This window comes from Panulirus ornatus, chromosome 12, assembly GCF_036320965.1.
Source record: "Panulirus ornatus isolate Po-2019 chromosome 12, ASM3632096v1, whole genome shotgun sequence".
NCBI classification, from domain to species: Eukaryota; Metazoa; Arthropoda; class Malacostraca; order Decapoda; family Palinuridae; genus Panulirus; species Panulirus ornatus.
The window spans coordinates 54,399,385-54,425,230 of record NC_092235.1 but is presented as its reverse complement, the minus strand read 5'-3'; the positions used below and the strand labels follow the sequence as shown (position 1 = coordinate 54,425,230).

General features: G+C 43.8%; 1 protein-coding gene across 5 annotated transcripts in view; it reads left to right on the top strand.

Annotated features, from left to right (window-relative positions):
• LOC139752068 (teneurin-a-like) overlaps positions 1 to 25,846 on the top strand; it is a 1,037,677-nt gene that overhangs the window by 858,388 nt on the left and 153,443 nt on the right. For 4 of the 5 annotated variants that reach the window (XM_071667907.1, XM_071667905.1, XM_071667909.1 and 1 more), the window contains 2 exons: positions 10,446 to 10,653; positions 21,199 to 21,225. In XM_071667907.1, the coding sequence (XP_071524008.1) occupies positions 10,446 to 10,653; positions 21,199 to 21,225 (235 nt within the window). The remainder of the gene's footprint in view (positions 1 to 10,445; positions 10,654 to 21,198; positions 21,226 to 25,846) is intronic. The other variant, XM_071667906.1, reaches the window with a different exon arrangement.

Sequence of the window (25,846 nt, the reverse complement as noted above, 5' to 3'; positions counted from 1 at the left end):
GGAAATCCACTCTTCCCGTATGAACATCCTGCACTGGGGTATAGAAAAAGGAGCCAAATAAGGATTTTTCTCAATTGCTCTTTTATCTGTTCTAGGCGCTACGTCACTGAAGTAAGAAAAGGCATACAATACATACAAATACTAGTCCAAAATGTGTATATTTACACGTGGATATGATGGCTTGTGAAGTTCGATATGGCCACAAAGTTACAAAATGTGTTTATATGAATCTTGAGTGTAAATGGTTTTGTATTTTCTACCGAAGTAAGCAAGTTGCTGTCCCATGTAACGTGTGTGTGTGTGTGTGTGTGTGTGTGTGTGTGTGTGTGTGTGTGTGTGTGTGTGTGTGTGTGTGTGTGATCCATGCATCGGTTGTACCCTGTCCTTCGTCTTTATATCTTATTCATTACATGATGACTCTACTTTGTCTTCGCTTTCTCCTCTCCTCTTCTTTATCCCCTCTTCCCGAGAGAGATATATCACTTTACCCCCCCCCCCCCCTTCCTCTCCTCCAACCTTTTTCTTATACCACTTTTTAGGAGAAAAAAAAAAAAGGAAGACAGCTGATAAGCTCAGCCGATTATCGGAGAAGGGAAAAAAGAAAACGCTGAGTCGAATTCTATTCAAATGCAGTTGTTAAGAATTTCTCGCTGGAACCGAAGGACACAACTTTTACTACGATTAAGCATATTTTTATCTTTTTTTCTTTTTACGTGTCTGTAAGTCCTTGAAAGTGACGCAGACTAGAGAGCTGGTAGTCGGGGGGAGGGGAGGCGTCTGCTGTTGTGGGGTCGGGGGAGGGAAGTAACTCAGCTCTGCCTGGGCGCTGCCGGCGCTGAAGAAGGACTGGTAGAACGGTCATTAGCGAGTACCCTTAGCCACAGGGGCTAGTCGGGGCTTTGGACGGGATAACAGGAGGCAAGTAGAGATTGATGAGGAAGTTCTAAGAGGCTGTTAGTAGATGAAAGTCACTACAGTGGGGAGAGGGGAGGGGCAGGCTGGCTGCTTAAGTAGGTTGAATATACATACTTCAGGAGGCTAAAGAAGGAGAAGAAGGGTTGTCTAAGGTCTGAAGAGGATCCTGCTCCTTGTGTGATTACGGGATGTAAAAGGTTGTGGAAGGGTAGTAAGAGGATCGGGAAATTGCCTTCCCTGGGTTGAGGAAGGACTGAAAGGGTGCCAGAGGACTGAGGGAGGACCCTTAGAGATCTGGGAGAGTGCTGGGATGTATGTGGATGACGAAGAGCTGTGAGAGGTCGGAGAAAGGATCACCAGGACAATGGAACTATATATATATATATATATATATATATATATATATATATATATATATATATATATATATATATATATGTATGTATGTATGTATGTATATGTATATATGTATAAAGAAGGAGCTGCATAAGGAATGTCTGAGGAGGAGCTGCTACGGGGTTAGAGAAAGTTCCACAGACGAGGGTTGGGCACGTTCGGGGTAACACACCCGTGTGGTATATTCATTTTTTCCCCCCTAAGGAAGGATGATATTTTTATGATGATATGGAGATGCTGTACAGTGGGTGACGGGTCAAGATGGGCGCTGCGGACACAGGAGAGGAGAGTAGGAGGGAGGAGAAGGGAAAGGGGAGAGTGTCCCCGGGTTACGAAGTTGTGTGAAAGGATTGAGGCAGTTATGAAAGTGTGGGGACGGCGTCTCCCCTTCACACCCTCCCGGCACAAGACTCACCAACGTCCCCAAGTCACGTAGGTCTTGAAGACAGTGACTCGCCTTTGTTTCTGGAAGTTCCAAGGTGTTCCACCCTTACACATATAAGGATTCGTCAGAGAAATATTAATAGTCATTTACTCGTTATTTTCCTATAAGGTGATGGTTGAGACTCGGAAAGCTTTGGGAATGTACGATACGTCTAATGTTATATGTCTGCGGGAGGAAAAGGTATTAGTAATGGATCTTTTTAAGTGGTCAGAAGTAAAGTGTGTGGCGGGCATCCCCGTGTGGTACATTCCAACCTTTGATCTCCGAGGGAGGAAGGTGACACAAGGTGGTCGTCGTTCGTTTTGATTTAGTAAAAGTTATCTCAACTCAAGTAACTTCTTGTGTTTCTTTGTAAAGTTGAGGCCGTAGTGCGGTGTGCTTCGCCCGGCCTGCCCTCCTCCTCCTCCTCCTACATTCCCGGCAGGAGGCGAGCATCTCGACGCTCCCTTCCACATCTGAGGAAAACTTCAAAGTGCGTACCTCTGGACGGCCGCCCACTGAGGTGAAGGGATTGTAAGAGAAGGGAGAGATGGGAAGGTGGTCAGGGAAGGGGAGCACAAGACCGGTGGAGTTTTTACCAGTATGACATATGGATATTGCTTCCTCTACATAGTGTATCTCGTATGTTGGGGACACTATTGGTGTCGTATTTATATAAACTGGTTTGTGTGTGTCTCTGTGTTTGTGTGTGTGTGTGTGTGTGTGTGTGTGTGTGTGTGTGTGTATATGTTTCTTCTGCATATATGTCCCTTCCCGAAGGGAGTCTGGAGACGATGGTGTTATTAACAGCTTCTTTTCATTCGATTTCTCGTTTGGTTTCCTGTTGTGTTTAGGATTGCTGCTTCTTCAGTTACGTGCCCGCCACCTCTCTTTTTCGAGCAGTCTCCCTTTACGTTTGTCAATCATGTTTCATCGGCCCGTGAACTACCCAGCTGCAGGAACCAGACCTCTCCAGGAGTAAACTTCTGCCACACGTCCCAGGAAAGGATGGCAAATTAAGGATAATCAGTTTACCATAAGCTGGACGCCAGGAGAGACCCTGCTCAACAGAAAGTTTTCATATTAGTTCACTGTTGTTGCAGGCCAGGCTATTATGAGTCCGAACTTGATAATCCTGGTCATCATCTAACCTGAACTCTACCCGTTTGTGTCATTACAGTAACTGTAATAATCAACCCCAGAGCGTTGTAGTAGTGGAAAGTGAATCAGATTACAGAGATGTAGGTATCAAATAAGATAAATATATTTATGAAGTGATAAGCAGTAAAACGAAAGGTAATACAGTTGTAAGCAGTTTGATAGGAAGTCAAGAAGTACACAGCCTTACATTAAGTGTTTTAAGTGATATATCTAAACGCTGTTTTTCTGTGAAACTTTTAAGTTTTCAAGGACATTGCTGTAAAACTGGGACGAAAATATGTTTCAGTAAGCACACATTGGCATTGTAAATGATTAAAATTTACCAGTAGAGTTTTTAATAATTTGTATTGCTTTAATCTGGGTAATTGCAGCTGTGAAATAATACAATTTACAATTTTTTTTTTTAATCTGAATTCTTTTAATCCGGGTATTGGATATGGTAATGAAGTTCATGATATCATGAGTAATGACGACCCAAGCTCAAGCGCAAACAAACCTCATTTATAAAGTGATATGTATATATATATATATATATATATATATATATATATATATATATATATATATATATACTATGTATATATATATATATATATATATATATATATATATATATATATATATATACTATGTATATATATATATATATATATATATATATATATATATATATATATATATATATATATATATATATAGCTCGGGGTAAGAAAAAAATATTCACATCTGTGATGCTCTATATTTACGATTTGGTAATTATTCAGCATGTCAAAATATATCGGAGGTTATGTCTTAAGGTATTTTTACTTGATATTAGAAAAGAAATGACTATAGTGGCTAAAACTTGACCTAATGGTCCAGGTACCAAAAGTGTTATTGATATTTTTGCATAAACTACATGAAGGTTGCTTGTGGAGCTTATGGGGAAGATCACTCATGTCTGGTAGTTGATGAAGTTACGATGGGAAATTATTTACTTCGATATTAGAACGACGATGGATGTTCAGGTTCTTCTATGATGTAGGGCCGAATGGCCAGTGACCAGAGAAGCAAGAATGTAACACCGCCCGAATTGCAGCTGTAACTAAGACCGAGTTAGGTTAGGACCATGGCGGCTTACATATCTCCTACAGTCACCACCACACCCTAGCCAGTAACTCCCACCACCATCACCTCCACCACAACCATTGCCACTGCATCCACCACCACCCCTCCTCGTACCTCTACCACCATCATAACCATCATCATTGTTACCTCTGCTATCACTGCCATTACCACAACCACCCCCCACCACCACAACCACCGGGGTCATTACCACCTCATCCATCAGCACGAGCAATATGCATGGACTCCCCAGGTAACACACGGCCGACAGTGTCATGCTGAATAAGTCCCGAAACCTCCTCTCGCTCCGCCTCTCCAGCATTATACGCTGTTTACACAACCAGCAGAACAACAATAAGACGAGAAAAATACACTGCACCGTTATGGAAAACGTGCCGTCTGTAGATACCGGCTCCTTTTGCAGGTCCCGGGAGCTGCCAGCCCCTTAACACAGGAAGGAGACCACAAAACCATCGTGAATAATACGTAGTGACCCGCCTGCCGGAAGCACGTCTGAACTGGGGGAGGCGGTGCGGAAACACGAGGGCGGGACCCTTGCCCAAGTCTCTCTGGTTGTATGACTGCATAGAGCCTCACACATCCCCCCACATACACCCCACACATCCCCCACATACATCTATACATTCCTCGCATACAACCGCGCATTCTCCCCTTACAGAAGATATCCAGAAATTCTTGTCTTGATGCAGTGGGATATCGACAGTGGCCGCATCTCGAAATGCCATCGTTCCCCTAGCGTAAGAACTGTATCAGGTATTTAGCCTCAAGATTACATTTCTAAGGAAACGTGAGGGCGGGGGGGGGGTTTCCGCGACTCGATCTCTTAAGGCAAAGGCCACATACCCGAGCTCTTATATAGCAATGGACTCGCTCGAGGGAGAGAACCAGCGAAAGATTGTGTATCAGCGCCCAGCTGCGACAGGAACACGAAACTAGTGAGAAGGAAGGTTGCAGGAGAACTTCCCAGTCGTTTATGTTGGAGCACGACAGGTCGTAGATGTCGTCCAAGTTGTCCATTTCCCTCCTGGGGTAAAGGGTAATTGTAAATGCTTCTTGGTTCTGGCGAGGGAAAGGAGGAGACGGTAGGGTGCAAGAGGAGAAAGAGGCAGAGTGAGGGAGGAAGAGACGTGTGTATGTGTGTGTGTGATGTGAGAGAATTGAGGAAAGAGAGGAGAGGGAAATAGAGAGAAATAAGCTAGTGAGAGAGTGGGGAATAGAAAGACAGAGAAACAGAAGACTGTACGAAAGATTGGAAATAGAAATTAGGGAAAGAGAGAGAGAGAGAGAGAGAGAGAGAGAGAGAGAGAGAGAGAGAGAGAGAGAGAGAGAGAGAGAGAGAGGGAGAGAGAGAGAGAGGCAAGAAATGGAGGGAGATAAAAAGAGATGTCTGGAAAGAGAATCTGGATGGTCTTAAGAGTGGATGGCAACAGACGTATTACAAATAATGGTAAGTGGAGAGGAAGGAACAAGATGGTGTCATTCTGATAAAAAGTTCTGTTCGAGTCAAAAACATTGTTCTTCTCAAATAACGATAAGTGGAGAGGAAGGAACAAGATGGCGTCATTCAGATAAACACTTCTGTTCGAGTCAAAAACATTGTGTTTCTCAAATTCTCAGACCGTTGATATAAGTTTGTCTTAATGCTCAGGACTTTAACTCGTTATGAGTAACTTAGGTTGAAAGATGATGGCCTGGCCTTTGACTCAACTCGTAAGAGACATGTCAAAGGTCATCGAAATCATTCCCAGGGGTCGTGCATTTGTCCTTTACGGTAGTATCTGTTTTCCTCAGAAGTCGTACCGTCGTATTCACAGAGGTTAGTTAGATTATGTCCTTAATGTACACAATACATGTGAATGTCCAATATATGTCAGAACTCCATGTTTGTAAACCAGACTCCTATACAACATAGCTTTTTCACTTTGTACACCACCGCTTATGCACTACACAACGTTTTCTATATGATTCAGAGCCCTGCTGTTATGTATAGACCTTTTTGATTTTTATAGTATTTTGTAAAGGAACTTAAGAATGTGACGGTAGAGGAACGCAATGCCATCAGTATGATGTTAAAGGAACATAACGTAAGAATGTGACGTTAGAGTAACGTGGCGTAAGAATATAACGTCAGAGGAGCGTGATTCGAAGAATATGACGTTAGAGGTACTTAACGTAAGAATATGACGTAAGACGATCGTATTCAAGTATATGACGTCAGATGATCACATTGTATGAATATGACGTCCGAGGATCACAGTGTAAGAATATGGTTTGAATACCCAGCGCGATCACCGGTGATTGGGTAATTGGGGTCGCCAGCAGACTCGAGGATGGCGGGATGATCTCTGATTGGTCCATCAGGTGGGAATGACGTTAAGCCACATAGAGCGACAGCGCCGCGATGATTGGTTCACCAGGTAAGGTCGTGGTGGCGGCTCTCGCCTTGCTATTGGTCAGCTGGAGATCATATAAATTCCAATGTCGATAGGATGTTTATGTCTAGGGATGGAAGGGAGACCGTCCTCGTTTGAGCAAATATATATATATATATATATGTATGTTTTTTTTTTTTTTTTTCTCTCTCCCTCGCCTGTGAGAAAATCTTGAGTTTCCCGCTAGGTCGTTGCGGATCGCAAGGTAAAGATGGGTTCCCTTCTTTATTGCTCAGCCATTCTTCTTCTCTCTTCTTCTTCTTCTTCGAGGGAGCGGAGTTTCCGTAATCGATCGGCAGACGAAGATACGGGTCCTTGTGGTTCTTTTGAATGGTCGCGCGGCCGGGGTTTCACCGGGTTCCATCTTCAACGTCGACGTGTCGCCGAGAGGGTTTGGATTCTCTGTTCAGCACCACCACTCGGATGAAGGTGGGGATTCCTCCCACTCAGCATCTCTTTCTTGTATGGATGGTCTGCCCGTTTGACACTACCTGTCGTATGGGGAGTATTTCCTACTCAACATCACCTTTAGTATGTACGGGGGCCTCTTGACGTGACGTTTTTTTTTTTTTGCACTCAATAGTCAAGAAGGAAATGATATATAGTAATTGTTGAGTGATATAGAGGGACGAAATTATGTAGTTTCGTACCTGGCATGACCAGTGCGTCGGTGATTCCCCGGTAAACACAAGGCCTGTGGCATCTGAACACAACCGTATTATTCACCCCAAGGCTCCGTCGCTTGTCTTCTCATGAAAAGGCAAAGTTCACCAGCACATCGGCTAAGGAAGAAAAAAAAAAAAAAGCAAGTTCCGGGACTTTAATTTGTTAGCCCCCGTGCCTCATGGGCCACAGGTAAATGTTGACACACCTGGATTATGGGACGGGAGCCGAGGTCACTTTCTTCAGCCTCCTGGAAGAGGTGCTAGTGGGACGGGCGGGACGGAGGAGGAGGAGGGAGGCTGGTGCTGGGAGGGAGGATGGAGAGAGAGAGAGAGAGAGAGAGGGGGGGGGGGTGCATGATAGGAGATAGGATGTGAAGGAGGGAAGATGTGAACTGAAGATACGGGGGGGCTTAGGAGGTAAGGTGGAGGTTGCGAGGTTGTGCGGGTTTTGCTGGGTTGTGGGTTAGGTTAGGTGTGTGTGTGTGCGTGCGGGATAGAGAGTATCCTTTTGTGATAATGATATGGGGTAAGTGAGAGAAAGAGAGAGGGAGCTACAAAGAAAAGTTTCTCTGGAATTTATGATTCTCTCTCTCTCTCTCTCTCTCTCTCTCTCTCTCTCTCTCTCTCTCTCTCTCTCTCTCTCTCTCTCTCTCTCTCTCTCTCTCTCTCTCCATATTTATCTATCATTGTCTATCTCTTTATATGGATCAATCATTCAGCAAGTATGATAATCCGTCACGTCATCATTGTCACAAGCCAGGACGAAATTTCAAAAAGTCCCTCGGGTCGATATTTAACAGACACAGAACGACACAGAAAAAGCCGACTGTGTCAAGCCACGACGAGGAACACTAAAGAGAAGGCAAAGAAATAAAAAAGAAAAAAAAGAAATGTTAAAAGTATTGTTCTTGGGATACAGATTATCTGGTCATTAGGAGAAGAGAATGTATGATGATAGTGTCTTTGTCTTCGGCTGTTCGATACCCAGAGGTTCACCTCCCTGACGTCAATCGTCCCATGATGGGTGACAGCGAGGGGCAGATATTGTCTTGTTGGTGTGGGCATATCAGTCAGTAGTAAGACCTATACTGCTCGCTGGGGACGCTCACTGTATTTGTACAAGTGTTGAATATATATATATATATATATATATATATATATATATATATATATATATATATATATATATATATATATATATATATATATATTCGCCATTTCCCGCGTTAGCGAGGAAGCATTAAGGACAGAGGACCGAGCCTTAGAGGGAATATCCTCACTTGGCCCCCTTCTCTGTTCCTTCTTTTGGAAAATCAAAAACGGCAGGGGAGGATTTCCAGCCCCCTGCTCCCCCGCTCCCTACCCTTTTAGTCGCCTTCTACGACACGCAGGGAATACCTGTGTGTGTGTGTGTGTGTGTGTGTGTGTGTGTACACTATTTTTACTTGCAAGCAGCTTCTACAACTCTGGTACCGACCATTATCCTCACAGTGTCAGTAAATGTTAATCTCTTTTTGTTCCTGTATTAACTAATTTAACTTGTTGTGTTATCTCGCTCTTAAACTCGAGCCTGACACGGAAACTTTACTCATTATCCTTTGTTAACTTCGTTTTGTTTTGTCTGTGATTACTGGGATTATATCAAGTTTAGCTCTTCATTTTTCTCTTGTGTGTGTGTGTGTGTGTGTGTGTGTGTGTGTGTGGTGTGTGTGTGTGTGTTCGTGCCTTACGTTAGGCACAGAAATGTTATTCAGCGAGCGTCACCCTCAAGCCTCAGAGTAATATTCAAAACTAAAGCTACGACCAAAAGTTTATTTAGAATTAAGACACACTCCGCCCTGAGGTGTACAAGTGGTCCGGTCCCCTTGTAAACAAATGAATTTACAACGGCCCTGAAGACTTCGGTGTGCTGGCGAGGCGGAGACACAAGTGGGGGTCGTCTCAAAGTATGAAATATTATTATTATTTTCTTTTATTTGCTTCTCATCGGCGGCTCGCACAGTTACCTTGCACCGCCTAGAGTTCCAGGCCATGTAGAGTATAACTCGTGGGTGATCGATTAACGTGTGTCGGAGCCAGGGGGGAGCAGGGCCTCCTGTGAGTGGAGTCGATGATGTATTGGAACAAAGAAAGGAATAACCTTAGTGGGTTTCTGTGTATCGTCTCTTCAACCTGTTATTGAGAAGAATTTGTGTTAATGAGGAAAACGTTGCTTTGAGAAATAATATATATGTTTATATATATATATATATATATATATATATATATATATATATATATATATATATATATATATATTATTTTGATTAAAAGTTTTCTTTTAACTAAGACTCTTATAGACTAGTTTCAACATTTTAGAATTCAGTGCTTAACCTAATTTCGTGTCAGAACTGTTGTGATGAAGACGTGGGTTGGTAGGTTCAGAGAATAGCCCCATCGGTTTATATATTCATATTTACTGTCTTGGTGACGTGTGAATTTCAGATGTTTGCCATTCAATTCATTTTTGTACTTGATGTGTGAATATTTTCATTGCGTTATGCATACTCTTAACCTAACCTCACCTAACCTAACCTCATCAGTTAGCGGACTCACCACCTGCATGTGGTAACACCTGGAGCGAGAAGCCACCATGGGTCCAGGCTGTATCATCGTCACTAGACGAGGAAGAATACAGCATCGTCGCGGGCCCCTCTCACTCAAAAGGAGCCCCACCTTACCTCGCTCCTGCGTGGAGAGCTGCCTAGAAAACACAGTGGCCCCATGAGAGTGGTACTAGTGATGTGTGATGATATATGTATAGTGTGGTTGTGTGTGTGTGTGTGTGTGTGTGTGTGTGTGTTCGTGAAGGAAGGTGTATAGTGTGTGGCTGCCGGATGGGATCATCCGGGTAACATGAAAGCAATAACACGGGCCGTATTTTTAGCCCTGCCCAAAAACGTCACACTAAATCGGTTTAATTGTCCATTACACGTTTAATAGAAAATTTATTGTGGATGTAATTTGTCTAACTGTGTGTGTGTGTGTGTGTGTGTGTGCGCGCGCGTGTGTGTATGTGCGTCTGTGTGTGTGTGTGTGTGTGTGTGTGTGTGTGTGTGTGTGTGTGTGTGTGTGTGTGTGTGTGTGTGTATCATTACTATTTCTGATTACTATTTGTATGTTACAGGGAGAGGGTTGTACACTCGTGTATATTTACTTTTATGTGCACACACACACACACACACACACACACACACACACACACACACACACACACACCTCATGCATAGCATTCTGATCTTTTCTGATTCGTGTGTTAACCCTGACTGTGTGACGTGTCTGCCGCAGACGGGCTGGTCGACTGCTCCGACTCTGAGTGCTGCTCGACCGACGCCTGCATCGACCACGTCATGTGCATGGTGTCCAGTGATCCCGTCGAGGTCCTCCTGAGGAAGCAGCCGCCCGCCGTCACCGCCTCCTTCTACCAGCGCGTCAAGTTCATCATCGAGGACTCCAGCGTGCAGAGCTTCGCCCAGAAAGACGAGTATAGCGAAAGGTAATGTAGGCAGTGCGTTGCTCTCGTAGACCCTTCTAGTTGGTGTATGTGTGCCTGTGTGTATGTATCTGTCTGTGTAGGTGTATGCATACGTGTGTGTGTGTGTGTGTGTGGGTGGGTGGGTGTGTGTGTGTGTGTGTGTCTTTGTCATATGTGGTCAGTTTGAGTCACTGGTCACATCCCAATTTGAGGATAGTCTAGTAAGTGATTTAAATCGACTGTAGTTAGATACTCACGTATGTCATAACGTCTGTGAATGGCTCAGAGACAGCAAAGCCTCTGGGATGTGTCCAGTAACCTCACCATAGCTCTCCTGGGGGTTATCTTGAAAATCATAACCTTTTCAAGTAGGCCAAAAAAAAAAAAAGATAAAAGGTGTAAATGTAACATTGATACAGAAAACGGGTGAGGTATGTTCTCTTTATATCTTCCCTCCTAGGTGCAGGTCTTCCTTATAAACAGACCCAGGGTGAGGCGTGAGCTCAGCGCCTGGCCAGTATTATTGTAGTAATCATACTAGAAGACGTTCAGCCAGAAGTGAGATTTGTTTTGATATTCTGTTCCTCTAGGTATATCCTTCCCGCTCTGTTGGTGCCCTCCCGTCCCCTCCCGTCACACCCAAGTCCTCCTCCCTCCCGTCTGTCCCTCTGTTCCTCTCCTCCCGTCTCCCATCACATCCTCTCTCTCTCTCTCTCTCTCTCTCTCTCTCTCTCTCTCTCTCTCTCTCTCTCTCTCTCTCTCTCTCTCTCTCTCTCTCTCTCTCTCTCTCTCTCTCTCTCTCATCACCTTCCTCCTCCGTATGACACCCCTTATCGTCTCTCTCCTCGTGTCTTTCTCACTTCCCCTCCTGAAAACATTGTTAAGACCTTGAAGCCTGTGACTTCCCCCAAGGCAGAAGTCTTTGTCCATCTTGGTTCCTTTTTCCTTCGTCCTCGGCAGCCCATCTTCTCTCCCACCTTTTCCTACTTCATATGTCCCTTCCTTCTTTACCTTCGTTTCCTCCTGCCAGCTTTCACATGGAACCCGCGAACTCATCTCTACCGGTAAGCCCAAGGCCACCAAGTTTACGATCTTCTACTCAAGAATTCGCGTCCGCCAAGCTTGGATTCCACTACACGCCAAAAGTATTACTTCTACTTGGCTTCGAGTCGTCAGAGCGCTGTTGAAAATGCTGTCCATACAGCTTTTAGTGGTCGGTTCACAGCATAGTATTAGTTTACAGACAAGGCGGAACTTTCGGACGTTTGGGATGAACAGAGTAATGAAGTGATTGTTCGATTTGACCGTAAATAACTCAGCGATCGTCTGTTCATCGTCATCTCCACATCAGCTATTCTGTACATGTCATGTGTCATATGTCATGTCGTACAGTATGTTTTGTAGCGACGGCATTTCATAACTCTAAACCACACGCATGGGAGACCCAGTAAGATAATTGCTCGTAGAATCTTGTTGTACGTGTCTCACGACACCATTAATGTTCATTGTACTTTTTCTTTTTATCAGTCTCTTGAGGGTAATAAACCAATAAAGTATACACTCTGTCTTCACGAAACTGAGTGACAGTATGAGTGTGGATATGAGTAATATTCACTGAATACCAGACTGTGGTTGTTTATACAAGCGCGAACTACCAGAAAGACATTATTTGCTTGGTTGTTGTGGTCAGCGAAGCAAACACTCTTATTCAACCCCAGCCTCCCGTTGTACTTCCTACCCATAATCGTCATGTCCCGAAGGTTCAACGTAGAGGCAGTGAAAACCCAAAGAACGTCTGTAATGTTCTGCTTTAAGACAAGTTCTCGACGACGGAGGAAATTATGAGTGCGGCGTCAGAGTCAGGCGTGTCACCTGCCACAGCTAATTACCGGTAAAACCATAGACGAAATGCGAGTAAAGCTACCAAGAGCTGAAGGTCGCCGACCATCTGACAGAACCACACGTTCCTCAGCCCCAGAGGGAGTACGACGCTGACGTTCGTTACCTTCTGTCCCCACTACTCCTTACTTTCTCACAGCTCCTTTTTCTCCTTGCTCAACATCTCGCTTGATTCTCTGCCACTCACTCCTCACACCTCCCCTTACTCATTCCCCGCTTCCCTACCCTCCCGGGAACCTCCCTCCCTAAAGACCATCCCCTCCAACCCCCAGGAGAGCCTAACGAAAAGGAAAACCTAACCACCTCCTCCTCCTCCTCCTCCTCCTCTGTCTGTGTATTTCTCTCTCCTCCCTCCCACCCTCTCCTTCCTCCTACTCCACCTCCCAGACTCTTTTAAGTTTGTCTAATACTCCTCCTCCTACTCCTACTCCTACTCCTACTCCTACTCCTCCTTCTCCTCCTCCTCCTCATCCCCTTTCTTTTGTATTACTATTTTAAGACCAAATTCTGGAGGGGTATTTATGTTGCTGTTTCTCATGAGTTCAAAACAAGTTATTTAATTTCATTAGTGATTTTTTTTTTCTAATTTACATCCTTTGTAATTCATTGTGTAAAATATCACTCTGTGAATGAAATGAATAAATGAAAGTGTGGATTCCATTGATCAATTGTCCAGTAAGGCTTTATCCCTCCAGACCATGGTTCCGCCACAGTCGCCCTTTATGACCAATGTCCCCAACCCTCAAAAAAAAAAAAAGAAAGGTCATGTATGTACGACTTTGGGCAGTTACAGCAATGTCATTTGTTTTCTTTCAGCAAGTGGTTTTTGATGGTCACTGAAGAGGTTAAGAGTCATAGTAACGATGTAATGGTTACCAGATGTTTGTGTGGTGATCACAGTGTCTATTGTGGAGACAAACGTTGTACAAACGTTGCTACTGTGTGACGTCACTCGCCTCCCATACCCAGGCTCGCCCTCCTGTGTCCCCGCATCACACACACACACACACACACACACACACACACACACACACACACAGGAAGTATACATACGATAGGTACAGTTTACCAAGTGTATGTTAAGGATGTGATATAGACACAACTGTTCCTGGTGATGAGTAGGTTATCTTCGTCATGTGGATGTTCAAAGACTCTCTGCAATAAAGGGAAAGCGCGGATGGTGGAAGTTGCAACGCTTTGATGAATGAGAGTATGAAGTCGGGTTTGACGCAAGTTGGATGAAAGCTGAGGAATGCTGGCGACGCGGTATGTAATGAAGTCGAGGTGTTGTGTATACCTTACCTCACCATGCATTTTGAGGTCTTCTACCCCAACAGCTCGGTGTGGGACCTTAAACCTAACCTTACCTTACGTTTACCCTACGATGGTTTCGGAGGGCTTCTACCTCAAACCACAGCTCTGCCTAGGACTGATATGTCTTATCAAGAATGCCACAGGTGAGGCGTCCACAGAGACATGTGGAAGTGTAAGGTTGATGTGGGTTGAGAGAAACAGCATGATGGAATGAAGACGTGAGGGAGTTCGTTTGTATGACGAAAAAATTTTGGATGTAGGAAATTAGTTTTCCAGAAATAATGTCAAGGGGTGAAGAATACATGGCCTTGTGTACAACATGATGGCCACATGAAATAATTCTGAAGCAGTCTTGAAATGTGAAAACTTAAAAATTTTTGAAAAAAGTAAGTAATGTCGAGAGGAGGTGAGTAGGTAGGTGTTCAGGTGGAGAATAACGATATGCCAGACGAGAGTGACTGTTCGCTGTAGGAGAGGTGCACTTAGATGTCAGGTCATCATTATTATGGACTAGAGGGATGTGTGAGGTACGTATGGGGCGTATGTATGGGGCTTTGTGGTGTAGTGATACACCTAGAGACTGGAAGAGCCGAAGGATATGGCTGGTTTGGTGAATAGTAGATGAGATTGAAGGTCCTACTAATTGAATGGGAGAGTGGGAATGAACAAGACTGGAGATATGGTCGTGTTCCAGACACCGGATGAAGGATGTGAGTGATCAGTCGTCAATGTAAGACAAGCAAACAATGCTCCGAGAGTTGCAAAGGAATAAGTTTTCTCAGCATTGCAGGTGAGACTTCATAATCGCGTTGAGACAACCACGGAACCCTTTGTAGCCGGGTAGTAAAGAGAACTTAGTGAGCAGGAGGCTGTGTGCACAAAGGATTTCTGCACCTCAGCAGATTGTGGAAAATGGTGTGTGCTTTAATGGATTTAAAAGAAGCCTGGTTATGAAGTGAATAGATAAGGACCTGAGGAAGTTTTGACGCCTTAATGACGTGTGAAGGAGATTCGTACTTGGCATATAGATGCCTCTAACGGAAGCAGGCACTACATTTGTGTAAAGAAAACGACGTGAATAGTTTGGATGCGGAAGTGCGTCAGTGATGCGTAACGTGTTATTACAGTAATGGACGGAGGAAACCAAGTAGAGAAGAATGAGGTGCGGGAGTGTGCGGTACCACAGCACAGTTTTAGAGCAGAGTGAAAGTTACAGTAGTTGATCACAGCAGACGTTGCTGCTTCTCTGCTAACAGAGGCAGAGTAGAAGCCGGACGGAATCGCGGGGAGCTTGTTGTGATGTGTGTGTAAGAGCAGGATGTTGAAAGGAATACAAGTTTAAGGATGTTGCTTTTAAAGAAAAGTGACGCTTATTTTCGTTCAAGGTGAAGGATCTCGCTCATGAAGAAAAGTGACGCTTATTTTCGTTATCAGTTTTTTAGGAAGGAATTACAAATTATGATAGTTTAGGCGTTTGGTAAATAATGTCTTGTATGGAGGGCATAAATAAAGCCGAATTTGAAAATAAGAGTAGTTGTAGGGAAGAGCTGGAAATCTCTTGAGAGAAAACATATGGAAATTCTTTTTTAGAGTTATAGATTCTTCCTTAATGGATTTTCCCCTCTGATTCTTGTTTATGGATGTGAAGGTGGCATTTTCATATGGAGAAACGGCGAGAGATGAGAGCATTGCTGAATGACTTGTGTGTATTGGGAAGCAATGAGAAACTGGCGTAAAGACTCAAGATGCGACAAACGAATGTCTCGGGTGTGACGAAAGGCATGTACAGGAAAGCCTTTTTAAGAGATGTGACGTCCATGTTGGTCATAAGGCAGGTGAAACTGGTGAAGGTCGGCGCTGGTGTGGCTCGAAGCTTCGAAGCTTCAGTGGGGGTTAAAGAATGAATGGATGCTTAGAGAGTGTATGGTCGTCGATCCTCTTTGTAGTGCGAGGTGATTCGGAGGGGTTCATGAAACAGTCATTTTCGCTGAAAGAAAAAAAAATAGAAAAGGTAGCTGAATGTGAGAAATGAAAGATCATGATATATATATATATATATATATATATATATATATATATATATATATATATATATATATATATATATATATATATACTGAGCACAGTCACATACATATACATTCTTAGAGCCCACTCAATCAGTCAGTCGGTGCGAGCGGAGGTAGGTAGGACGAGCCGGGTCCGGATCAGGCGCTCAGGCTTGTAGTTTGGTCTGCAGAAGAGTTGCACTGAAGCCTTTGTACCATGATACATAGATCAGCCCTTGGGAGCTTGGTGCGGGCGTGTCGATAAGGCCAGATGCTCAGGGTTAACGAGGGGCAGAGGCGAGATGAGAGAGCCTTATGGACACGCGTGACCAGGCTTCGCAATGGATGATCTCTTTTAGCAATTAAGAATCTCTGTCTTACCTATAATGTAATGTTGAGGCATATGCTAGAAACACCGACATCTCTATCACATTTCATGTCACAAAGTAGATCAAGGATAGAAAAAAAAAAATATTTAATCGCACATTTTTGACATTTAAACGTTTTTTTTTTTGTTTTGTTTTATAAACGGATAATTGCCTTCCCTTTTCGATTATAACGGGAAAGAGAATTAGCACCTAAGAGGAAAGACTTCCCCATATGTTGTGTAGATGAAGGACTTGGCGAGGAAAAGAACATTTGCAGTGATGGTCATTGCCGCGTCAACGGTAGTGCACTCACCACACGAACCCACCACCCCACGTCAACAGTAGTGCAATCACCACACCAACCTCCCCCCCTCAACTGTCATGTGTAATTCCCGGGTTCACCACAACAGTATCGGACGATCTAAAGTACTTGTTTTCCCCCCCGAAGTCCCCCCCCCCCCCCCTCCAGAGACTTTTGACACCATTGTTAAACAGTTTACATATATATATTTTCTTTTTTCTTAGCCACATGAGAAGTTAAAAGATAAATTGTCCCCCCATCACTGTTTTGAGATCAGGCTAATGATGTAGAGTTTATTCCATCCTTTTGTCATAAGTTTAAAGCTGAATTTTTCATATATATATATATATATATATATATATATATATATATATATATATATATATATATATATATATATTCTTGACATCATTAAACACAGATTGAGAGAGAAAAAAAAAGAAGGCCTCGTATAAGATAAGACTGGCATTTTAAGAAACCCATGATTAAACCCAGATATTGCTCATTGGCAGTAGAGACGAGAGGAGGAGAGAGAGAAAGCGAGTCTCTCACTCTCACTCTCTCTCACAGTTACTTTAGAAATCATCCGTCGATTGAGCAGGTCTTCCCTGCCGTTTGGTCTGAATGCCAAATCTCCATTAATGGCAGACATTATCTTCCCTTAGCAGATCCCTATTTGCTCGGCGTTCATATCTTCAGATATTTTTTTTTTCCCCAGATCACATAATGCCAGGAGCAACCTGGGTGAGGGTCATGTGTTTCATCAGATGCCAGACCCATCATCCTAGAGTAGTATGTGTGTGAATGCCAAAAAAAAAAAAAAAAGAATAAAAAAGATCAGTAGTTTTCTTGACGTAGAGTAATATCTTTAGTGGTTGCTTCATAGCTGGGCAGCCGATCCACTGGTGGTTGGGTGTCAGTGCCTTGCATCACTCTCTGACTTAAAACAACAAGAGCTAACTTGGAGCCCCTCACAACAAACCTTGTAGAATATGTTGGTTTGTGTTCACGCCTTGTATACTACTGTTACTACTGCTACTATTACTACTACTACTACTGCTGCTACAGCTACTACTGCCAAAGCCTATCTGTACTACCTTCACAGATGTTGTGTTTTTGATGTGTAGAACCTGTAGTGGAAAGTCTGACTTAATCTCCTTTTCTTCATATAATCATAGATGTATAATTAATTACTAATCTCTCGTGTCTCTTAATGTCATTAAAGAAATTGGTAAAAGTGTAAGTTTCCTCACAGAGAGAAAGAGAGACATATATGTATATATATGAACATATATATATATATATATATAGCTCATGAAAAAAAAAGAATAAGAATTGGAATTTTTGTGATTTAGTCTGACCAGAAGGATGTGAGTTCGGCCCAGCTGTAAAGTTAGCATTTGACTTAATTGCAAGCACCATTTGATACCGTAGATCGGTTGCTAATGGAACTGCAAGTTTGTAGCGCGTGTTGCAAGTGTGGCACCAGTTGAACCTTGTGCAGGTTGCAAAAGAAGAGTGCGAGCCGAGGAAGGAGCTGTCCCGCGACATCTCTCAAGGCTGGAGTTCCACCAGTCTGTTTTGTGAGGTTCTCGGCTTAGGAGATGTAGGCGGTGAAGTCCGGCCGTGGCTGTGCCCCTTAGCTGTTGTGACACAAGTGTGAGATGTGTTATTGGTGACCTGGTCCGTGTTCTAGCGTATGGCTCCAGCCTCCACTTGTATATTAGACCATTTATATCCCCCGACGCCGCCGTCTCCTCCTCTACCACCACCACCAACACCACCACCACCACCACCACCACCATCATCACCACCAGGGCACTCCCCCCGCCACCCCGTTTCTCCCCGTCCCCCACCGAATAAAAGCCAGTTCTCAACACGTTGTAGTCTTGTCCACCACACCGTTACACACCAGGCACGGTAGGTTGGGTTAACCACTCTGCCAATCAGCTACTTCCAGCGTGAGGCCCCGCAAGGGTCCTCTCCGCCCGCGTGAGCGTGAGGACATGGTTCTCTGATGCACGGTATATTCCTGTTTTCCTCCGACCAGTGGAAATGATTTTCATGACGTTGCGTAATTTCACTGCGTTAATGACTGTTCTTTGCTTGAGATTTTCCCGAATTCCCATGGTCAGTACAGTACCACCTGGCATACATTAGGTTACGTTGAGACCGAAAGTGTTCGGATCGAAATAAAAAGAAACCCGTAGCATTACTCATGATTTGGTCATCCCATCCTGTAAAACGTTGATCTCCACAAGATCTGCCGGTAAAGTCAGCGCTGGTCTCATTCAGAAGCATTGCACGTGTTTAGTATAGTTCATACGCTCACTTGTCCCTTTCCCCATTCACATAGTGCGTGTGTGAAAGGCCTCACGAAGCCCAGTGTCACAGACCCCTGAGTAACAGTAGTAGCGGCGATATTCGCGTACGTCGTCACCTCAAGTAGGGCGCCGCCCCCTGGTAACAACAGCGGAGGCTCATGGTCGGGCCTGGTTGTCACTGTGGTATGATTCCAGTGAGTGAGGTGGGGCGGGCGTTTCCTGGTGGACTGTGGACTGGGAGTTGTGGAGTTGATCATGCAGTGTGCTGCTTAATGGCTGCTTTCTTACACTTGGAGACTGATGACTGTGTATGTGTGTGTTTGTTGGTATTCAGGCCTTCTGCTTCATTAGGAACAGCCTGTAAGGGTGTTGAGTCCAGTCGGTGGTGCCTCGTGAAAGAATATATATATATATATATATATATATATATATATATATATATATATATATACGACCAGAGAAAATATTAGTGCTAGTTTTTCTCCCTGTATAGTCTTTATTCCTTCCACGACAGATTTATCTGTGCATATAAGTTTTTTCCCTCTTCAAAAACTTGAGTCTTTCCCTTTCCATGAATAGGAGGATTTTAAGATTGCGAATGATTCGGCTCTGAGCCGTGATATGGTTGGTTTAGAGAGGCTGACTTTTCTTCTACCCTCTCCGCAGTCATGTATAGAAGTGCATCTAGAGGGATTTACTTTTTTTTCCCATCTTGAGATCAGACTTTTATCTTATAATTTCCAGTAATTTTCTACTTCTAAGAAGAGGGGTAAACCTTACATTGAGAACAATAGGTAACTGTCCAATTAGATTTGCTTAAGATTCTGGGATTCATTGTTGATGTTATTTCGTCCCATGAGTTCGATTCTTGTGTCGCTGTCTGTTGACACACCTTCACTCACCGGTCTGCTGATGTTTCCGTATGAAGTTATTCCACACCAGCAACTTGGTTAAGTTTACGTTCATTAGTTCATTCGTCGGTGAGATGTGAGCTGGGGATGTTGAATGCCGGTGGTGAGGTAGCTGGAAGTCTTACTGTTGGCAGGGATTACCCAGGCGGCTGCATGCTTGGGGGTGCTTGAAGGGGAGTCACCCTTGTGTTCGGATACTGATAGTGTTGGTAGCTGACTTGATGCCAGCTGACTGGAAATTAGTGCTGGCAGTGACTGACTACCTAGATAATAGGGTACTGGAAGTTAGTGCTGGTAGAGGCTACCCAGGTGTCAGGGTACGGTAAATATGTGTTGGCAGTGGTTACCCAGGTGGTAAGGTACTGGAAGTAAGTGTTGGAAGGGGTTATCCAGGTGGCAGGGTATTGGAAGTATGTGAAAGTAAGTGTTGTCATGTTAGCAGTGGCTTAATCCTTCTGACGACTCTACAGAATCTGAATGATTTCCATGACGTTTATTATTCCATGAAATGTTTGACTTGTGACTTTTATTATTACTCTTTGCCAGTCGCGGCGCACGCTGGAAGTAGCAGTAGACGACTCGTGCACACAGCTGGGCACGAACACTTTTCACTTGATGTTAAAGAAGCTCACGGAAGCCTCGTTAGAAACCAGTTTATCCCCGTAGAATCGTAGAGGCTCTCGTATCATTCCTTAAGGGTTGGATTATGACCCTTCGTTGCGAGGCTCGGTAATAAGGATCGGTCAGTTTTACTGTACAGTGTGTGTGAGGCAAAGTCATTACATTCGCGAACTACGGAGAGCTTGTTAATGCACAGAGTTCAGACTTACTGGACCAGTTGATAAGAGCTAGAAGCTCTTGTCGCAGCGGCTAATCACACTATTACGGTGATGCAGAGGGTTACTAGGCCCTCTGTCAGGTGCCAGGCACACTACAGTCTTCATTTCCTTGACGCCCGTCGCCTCATGTCACTCGCTTGGCCATAACGTAGATGACTCACAGGTGTTGTCATAACGTGATAACGAGAGCCGTATTTGACCCTACCCTCCTTCCCTCTTCCTCAAGAAAGCCCCCGCAGGTGATGCAGGTGCTCCTCCTCTCCCCCCTTTCCCAGAGGGGAGGGGAGGGAGCTTCCTGCAGATGGGTGCAGGTGGGGGGTGTTAGAGAGAGGTGTGGCGAGCCCGGGTTGATGAACATGGCCACCGTTCTAAAGCCCCCTGTGTCCCCCATGTCTGTCCTCTGTGGCGTCTCCTCCTGTCCGTGTGATGTACGCGTTCTGCATCTGTTGCGCTATCCGTACCGTACTGTACCCAAACGTACCGTACCGTACCGTCTCTCTGCAACGCCCACCACCAACCAACCACTACCACAACCCACTGTCTGTATAATGTCATATTGTAGTCAGTTTTGGAGCTCCTACAATCCCCGGTAAGTAGACTATCACCCCGGCCAGGCTTCGCTATGCCTTAGTTTCATATTCCAAGTTTTCATTATGGCCTTGAGTATTCCTGTTAATGGCTCACTCAGTTAGTTATTCCTTTTATTTTTTCTGTTATGGATCTTATATATGACTGGGCAGGGTACAGATCACCCGCCTGTTGTAAAAAAAAAAAGAGAAAGTTATTTTTTCCTTCTGCCTATAATTTCCGCTTGGTTATGTTCCTAGTTGTCTATGATTTACCCTACCGGTTTGTTTTAATGGATGTATAACTTGGTATAAGAAGGAGGAAAACAAAAACAAAACAAAAAAAAAATATGATTTTTAAGACATCATTATTATAAATATGATTTACTTCTCTCCTTCCTGGACGAATCAAGACAGTTATAATTTCTGGCTTCCTCTGGTCGAATGAAGACCTTTCAGTTCCACAGTTTGGTTGGTCGACCACATTTCTCACAGTTCTTGTAAATTATGTTGGTATATTCTGTTTTTTAAACGCAGTGAATTGATAACTCACTTCCCTTAAAACATTCCTGGTTGATTCCAATTTTTTTTTTTCTCGTGCATGGAGAGTTTGTTTCTCATTACCTTCGGTACCAATATGCATAGATTCTTTCATTTATTATTATATATATTTTTTTCCCCTTTTTTCCCCTCATTTTTGAAAAATCATTTTTTCATTATCATTATGACTGTCTGATTCGGTTATGACAAGTTGAGAATCGATGAACAAAATTTCTTGGATAAATCGCACCACAGTGATATCTGCCTGGGCTGAGATGTGGCCCCAACCCTCCTGCTGGTGCAGGGTATGGGCGTGGGTGGGCGCTCCCTCCACACCCCGCCCCATGACCACCACGCCCGCTCTGGGAGACCTGAAGGACTGCTCAACACGCAGCGAGTATTAACATTATCATTTAGGTGTTTGTTCATGTATATTTGTATAATACATACGTATACTACATAATACACACACACACACACACACACACACACACACACACACACACACACACACACACACACATACACACATAACACACACACACACACACACACACACACACACACACACACACAATGTACACAGCTTCACAGGTACTTGGACAACTTCATCTCGTAATTTACGCATCTGGTATTCAAACTTTTATTATTCTGTTTCTAGTGCCGAGAGAGAGAGAGAGAAAGAGAGAGAGAGAGAGAGAGAGAGAGAGAGAGAGAGAGAGAGAGAGAGAGAGAGAGAGAGAGAGAGAGCCGGGACACAGGTAAAGAAGGAAGAAAAAAAAAGACGGGGAGGAGGGGTAGGGCCACCACGGCCAAAGGCATCCATTAATTAATTAACATTTGGAAACTTGCATTGAGGGCCATCAACACAACTGCTAAGTTTTGGGCGACGGTTCTGTCTGGCAAAGTTTAATGACTTGCCATACTATAATTAAGGACTTTACTGAAGAGAAAATAGAAAATAAAGAACTTAGGTGTGAGTGCTGTTGGGATTTCTGCCATGGTGAGGGTAGAGGAGGAGGAGGAAGGAGGAAGGAGGAGTGGCTTTGTCAAGTCGATGAGTAAATAGAGAGTAGCGAAATAAGCCCTGGCTTATTCGACACTAAAGTTTACGGAACGATGTCGTAATTGGGGGAGGTACGATGTGATGTGGTGTAAACTGGAGTTGGGGGGTGAAATAATCTGGAGGACGTGGAAAAGGAAACGAGGGAGTGTTGAATGGCCCGGGGGGGAAGTTGGGCATTTGGGACAAGTACGACTTTGTTTTGGTACTGCGAAGGGAGTTGCTGAGATAGAGGGAGTGAGAATAAAGGGTTGGGGTGTTTTCATGAAAATAATACTTTCAACTCTTTGAGTGATATATATATATATATATATATATATATATATATATATATATATATATATATATATATATATATATATATATATATATATATATATATACATATATATATATATATATACATATATATATGCATGTATGCCTTAATGCCTTTCCCACCTTAGCGAGGTAGCATCAGGAACAAACGAGCAATGGCTTCATTTGCACACATCCAGAGTCTAGATGTAGTGTATAATTCACCGAAACCAGAGCCCAAGATCCACTTCCAAGCTCCACAGACCACTCCATCGTTTATATTCATTGCTTCATCTGCCCTGGTTCAGCTGGTGAACAGCCCCTAACCCCTTATATGCTACATCGATCCAATTCATCACGCCTTTCCAATCCTGAATGTTTCAGATCCTAATCCCCTCCCGCCTCAAAATAAATCTCCTTCACTCCATCTTGTCATCTTCTCGGCCTCCCATTTCTTCTTGTACGCTACACTTGGGACACATACATCCTTACAGTCAGTTAGTCTTCACCTAACCTTTCCATTTGTCCCAACCGCTTCAACAGGCCTCGATCGGCCCATTTCAGTCATATTGCATTTACTACCGCACCTTTCTAACACGGTCAGTCCGTCTCACACACACACACAGAAATTTCTCTCCCAACACATCGACCATCTTCATTCCCTTTGCATTCACTGCCCAAGACTCGCGTCCAGAGAGCATTCTCAAGGCTTCTGGACCTTCAGACATGCCCATCTTTACCCTTGCAGACAATGACCACTGTTTCCAGATGTTACGTAGTGCACCCAGGACCTTAGTCCCTTCTTTCACTCTTTGACTCACCATTGCCCCTGTGGTTCCATCTGTTGCCTCGTTCTTTTGGTGTTACCTTCCCCCTAGTCTTCGTAACTAGTCTCAAATCATCCTTTCTCGTCCCTCCCTCCTTCATGCTACACCTCACTGTTTACCACCAGAGGCGTGTCATCAGCAAACAGCAAAGGACTCGTGTACCAAGCCCCCGCCTCCTCCGCCTGCCCGCCCACTTGTATCTACCTTCTTCACCTCCCCATCCACATATAGCTTAAACAGCCATGGTGACACCACGCATTCTTGACACAGACTCCACCTTCGTGGAGAACCACTCACTCTCCTCCTTTCTTACTAGCACACACGCCTCATTACTATCCCAGTGAAAACTCATCACTGCATTTAATAGTTTACCTATCACTCCATATATTTGTAACAACTTCCTTCTATTATGTGTTTTCGTCGATACCGTAAAAGCCACATACAGATCTCTCAGTTCCTTCAGGTTTTTCTAACACAAATTACCTAAAGGAAACATGGTTCACACGTCGTCTACCACTCTTAAAACCACTCTGCACCACTCCTCTCTCGGGCACACAGTTCAACAAGTTTTTCTTATTCTTATCTATACCCATGTCTCTTAATTATTCCCTCAATCGCTACATTTCCCGTCCTTGCGCTGGGTTTGGTACTTTGCGTCAACATTGTTAGAGCGCTCACCCAGTTCCTTCCAAAGTAAACATCTTTCATCTTCATCTCTCGCACTTCTAAATGCAATGTCACCCACCTCCCATAACCTGCTTTCATTATAACCCACATTAATCTTGACCTCTTTTTTTTTACATTCTTTCGCACAGTCCCACAGTGCATCTCTCTCTCTCTCTCTCTCTCTCTCTCTCTCTCTCTCTCTCTCTCTCTCTCTCTCTCTCTCTCTCTCTCTCTCTCTCTCTCTCTCTCTCTCCACTAAGCCTAGACTTCGCCCCTTTGACATTCCCCAACCATTATTCTCCTTCCCGTTCAACTTTCTGTAAGTCACATCCAGAATACCCAGGTTTTTCACAGCATACATAGCACATATGTCTCCCTTTCCATTCTTGCTATAACCACACACATTCAGACACCCCAGCCTGAGGCTAGGAGACTGTGTCCTCGTCTGGCTCCTTTTTCTGTTCCTGTCTTTGGAAAGTCGAAACAAGGGGGTGGGGGTTACTGTTTCCAGGCCTCCAGTACCTTCCAGTGTTAGTCATCATATACGCCACGTAGGAGAAACAGACTAGTATTCTTAATCCTCTACTCCTAGGGAAAAAAGATATATATATATATATATATATATATATATATATATATATATATATATATATATATATATATATATATATAATAAACCTCTGTGGTGTAGTGGTTATCGTTGCTAATCGTATTAGATTTACATGCCGCCCGGTTTCGAGTATATGGGTTCAAATTTTGGTTGTGGCAGTCGGTCCACAATCCATCCGGCTGTTCATGCTCCCCAAGGGGTTGGTTTGTAAATTGGGTACCTGTCTTACGGTAGGATATATATATATATATATATATATATATATATATATATATATATATATATATATATATATATATATATATATTTATATATATATATAAATAAAGTTTTATCACCAGAAGTAGGGAAGGAGACATCGGCGCTTGCTCCTTTGTTGCACTCAAGTCTTCCCTTCTTTGTTGGAGCTGCTGGCTTGAAAAATGGATCCCATATCACTGATGCCAAAGTCTAGAAGCGAAAACATATTTTCGTCGGGCCGATAACAGCTGCAGGTTGTGCTTAAGGAAACCCATCACCCCTTCCACCCCATCACCACCACCAGACTCCCAGTATTAGCTCCGGGCTGGTAACAGAATCAAGGTATATTCGGGTGTGCAGACTGAGGGGGGACTTGGGGGTTGTGAGAGACTGGATTTCGT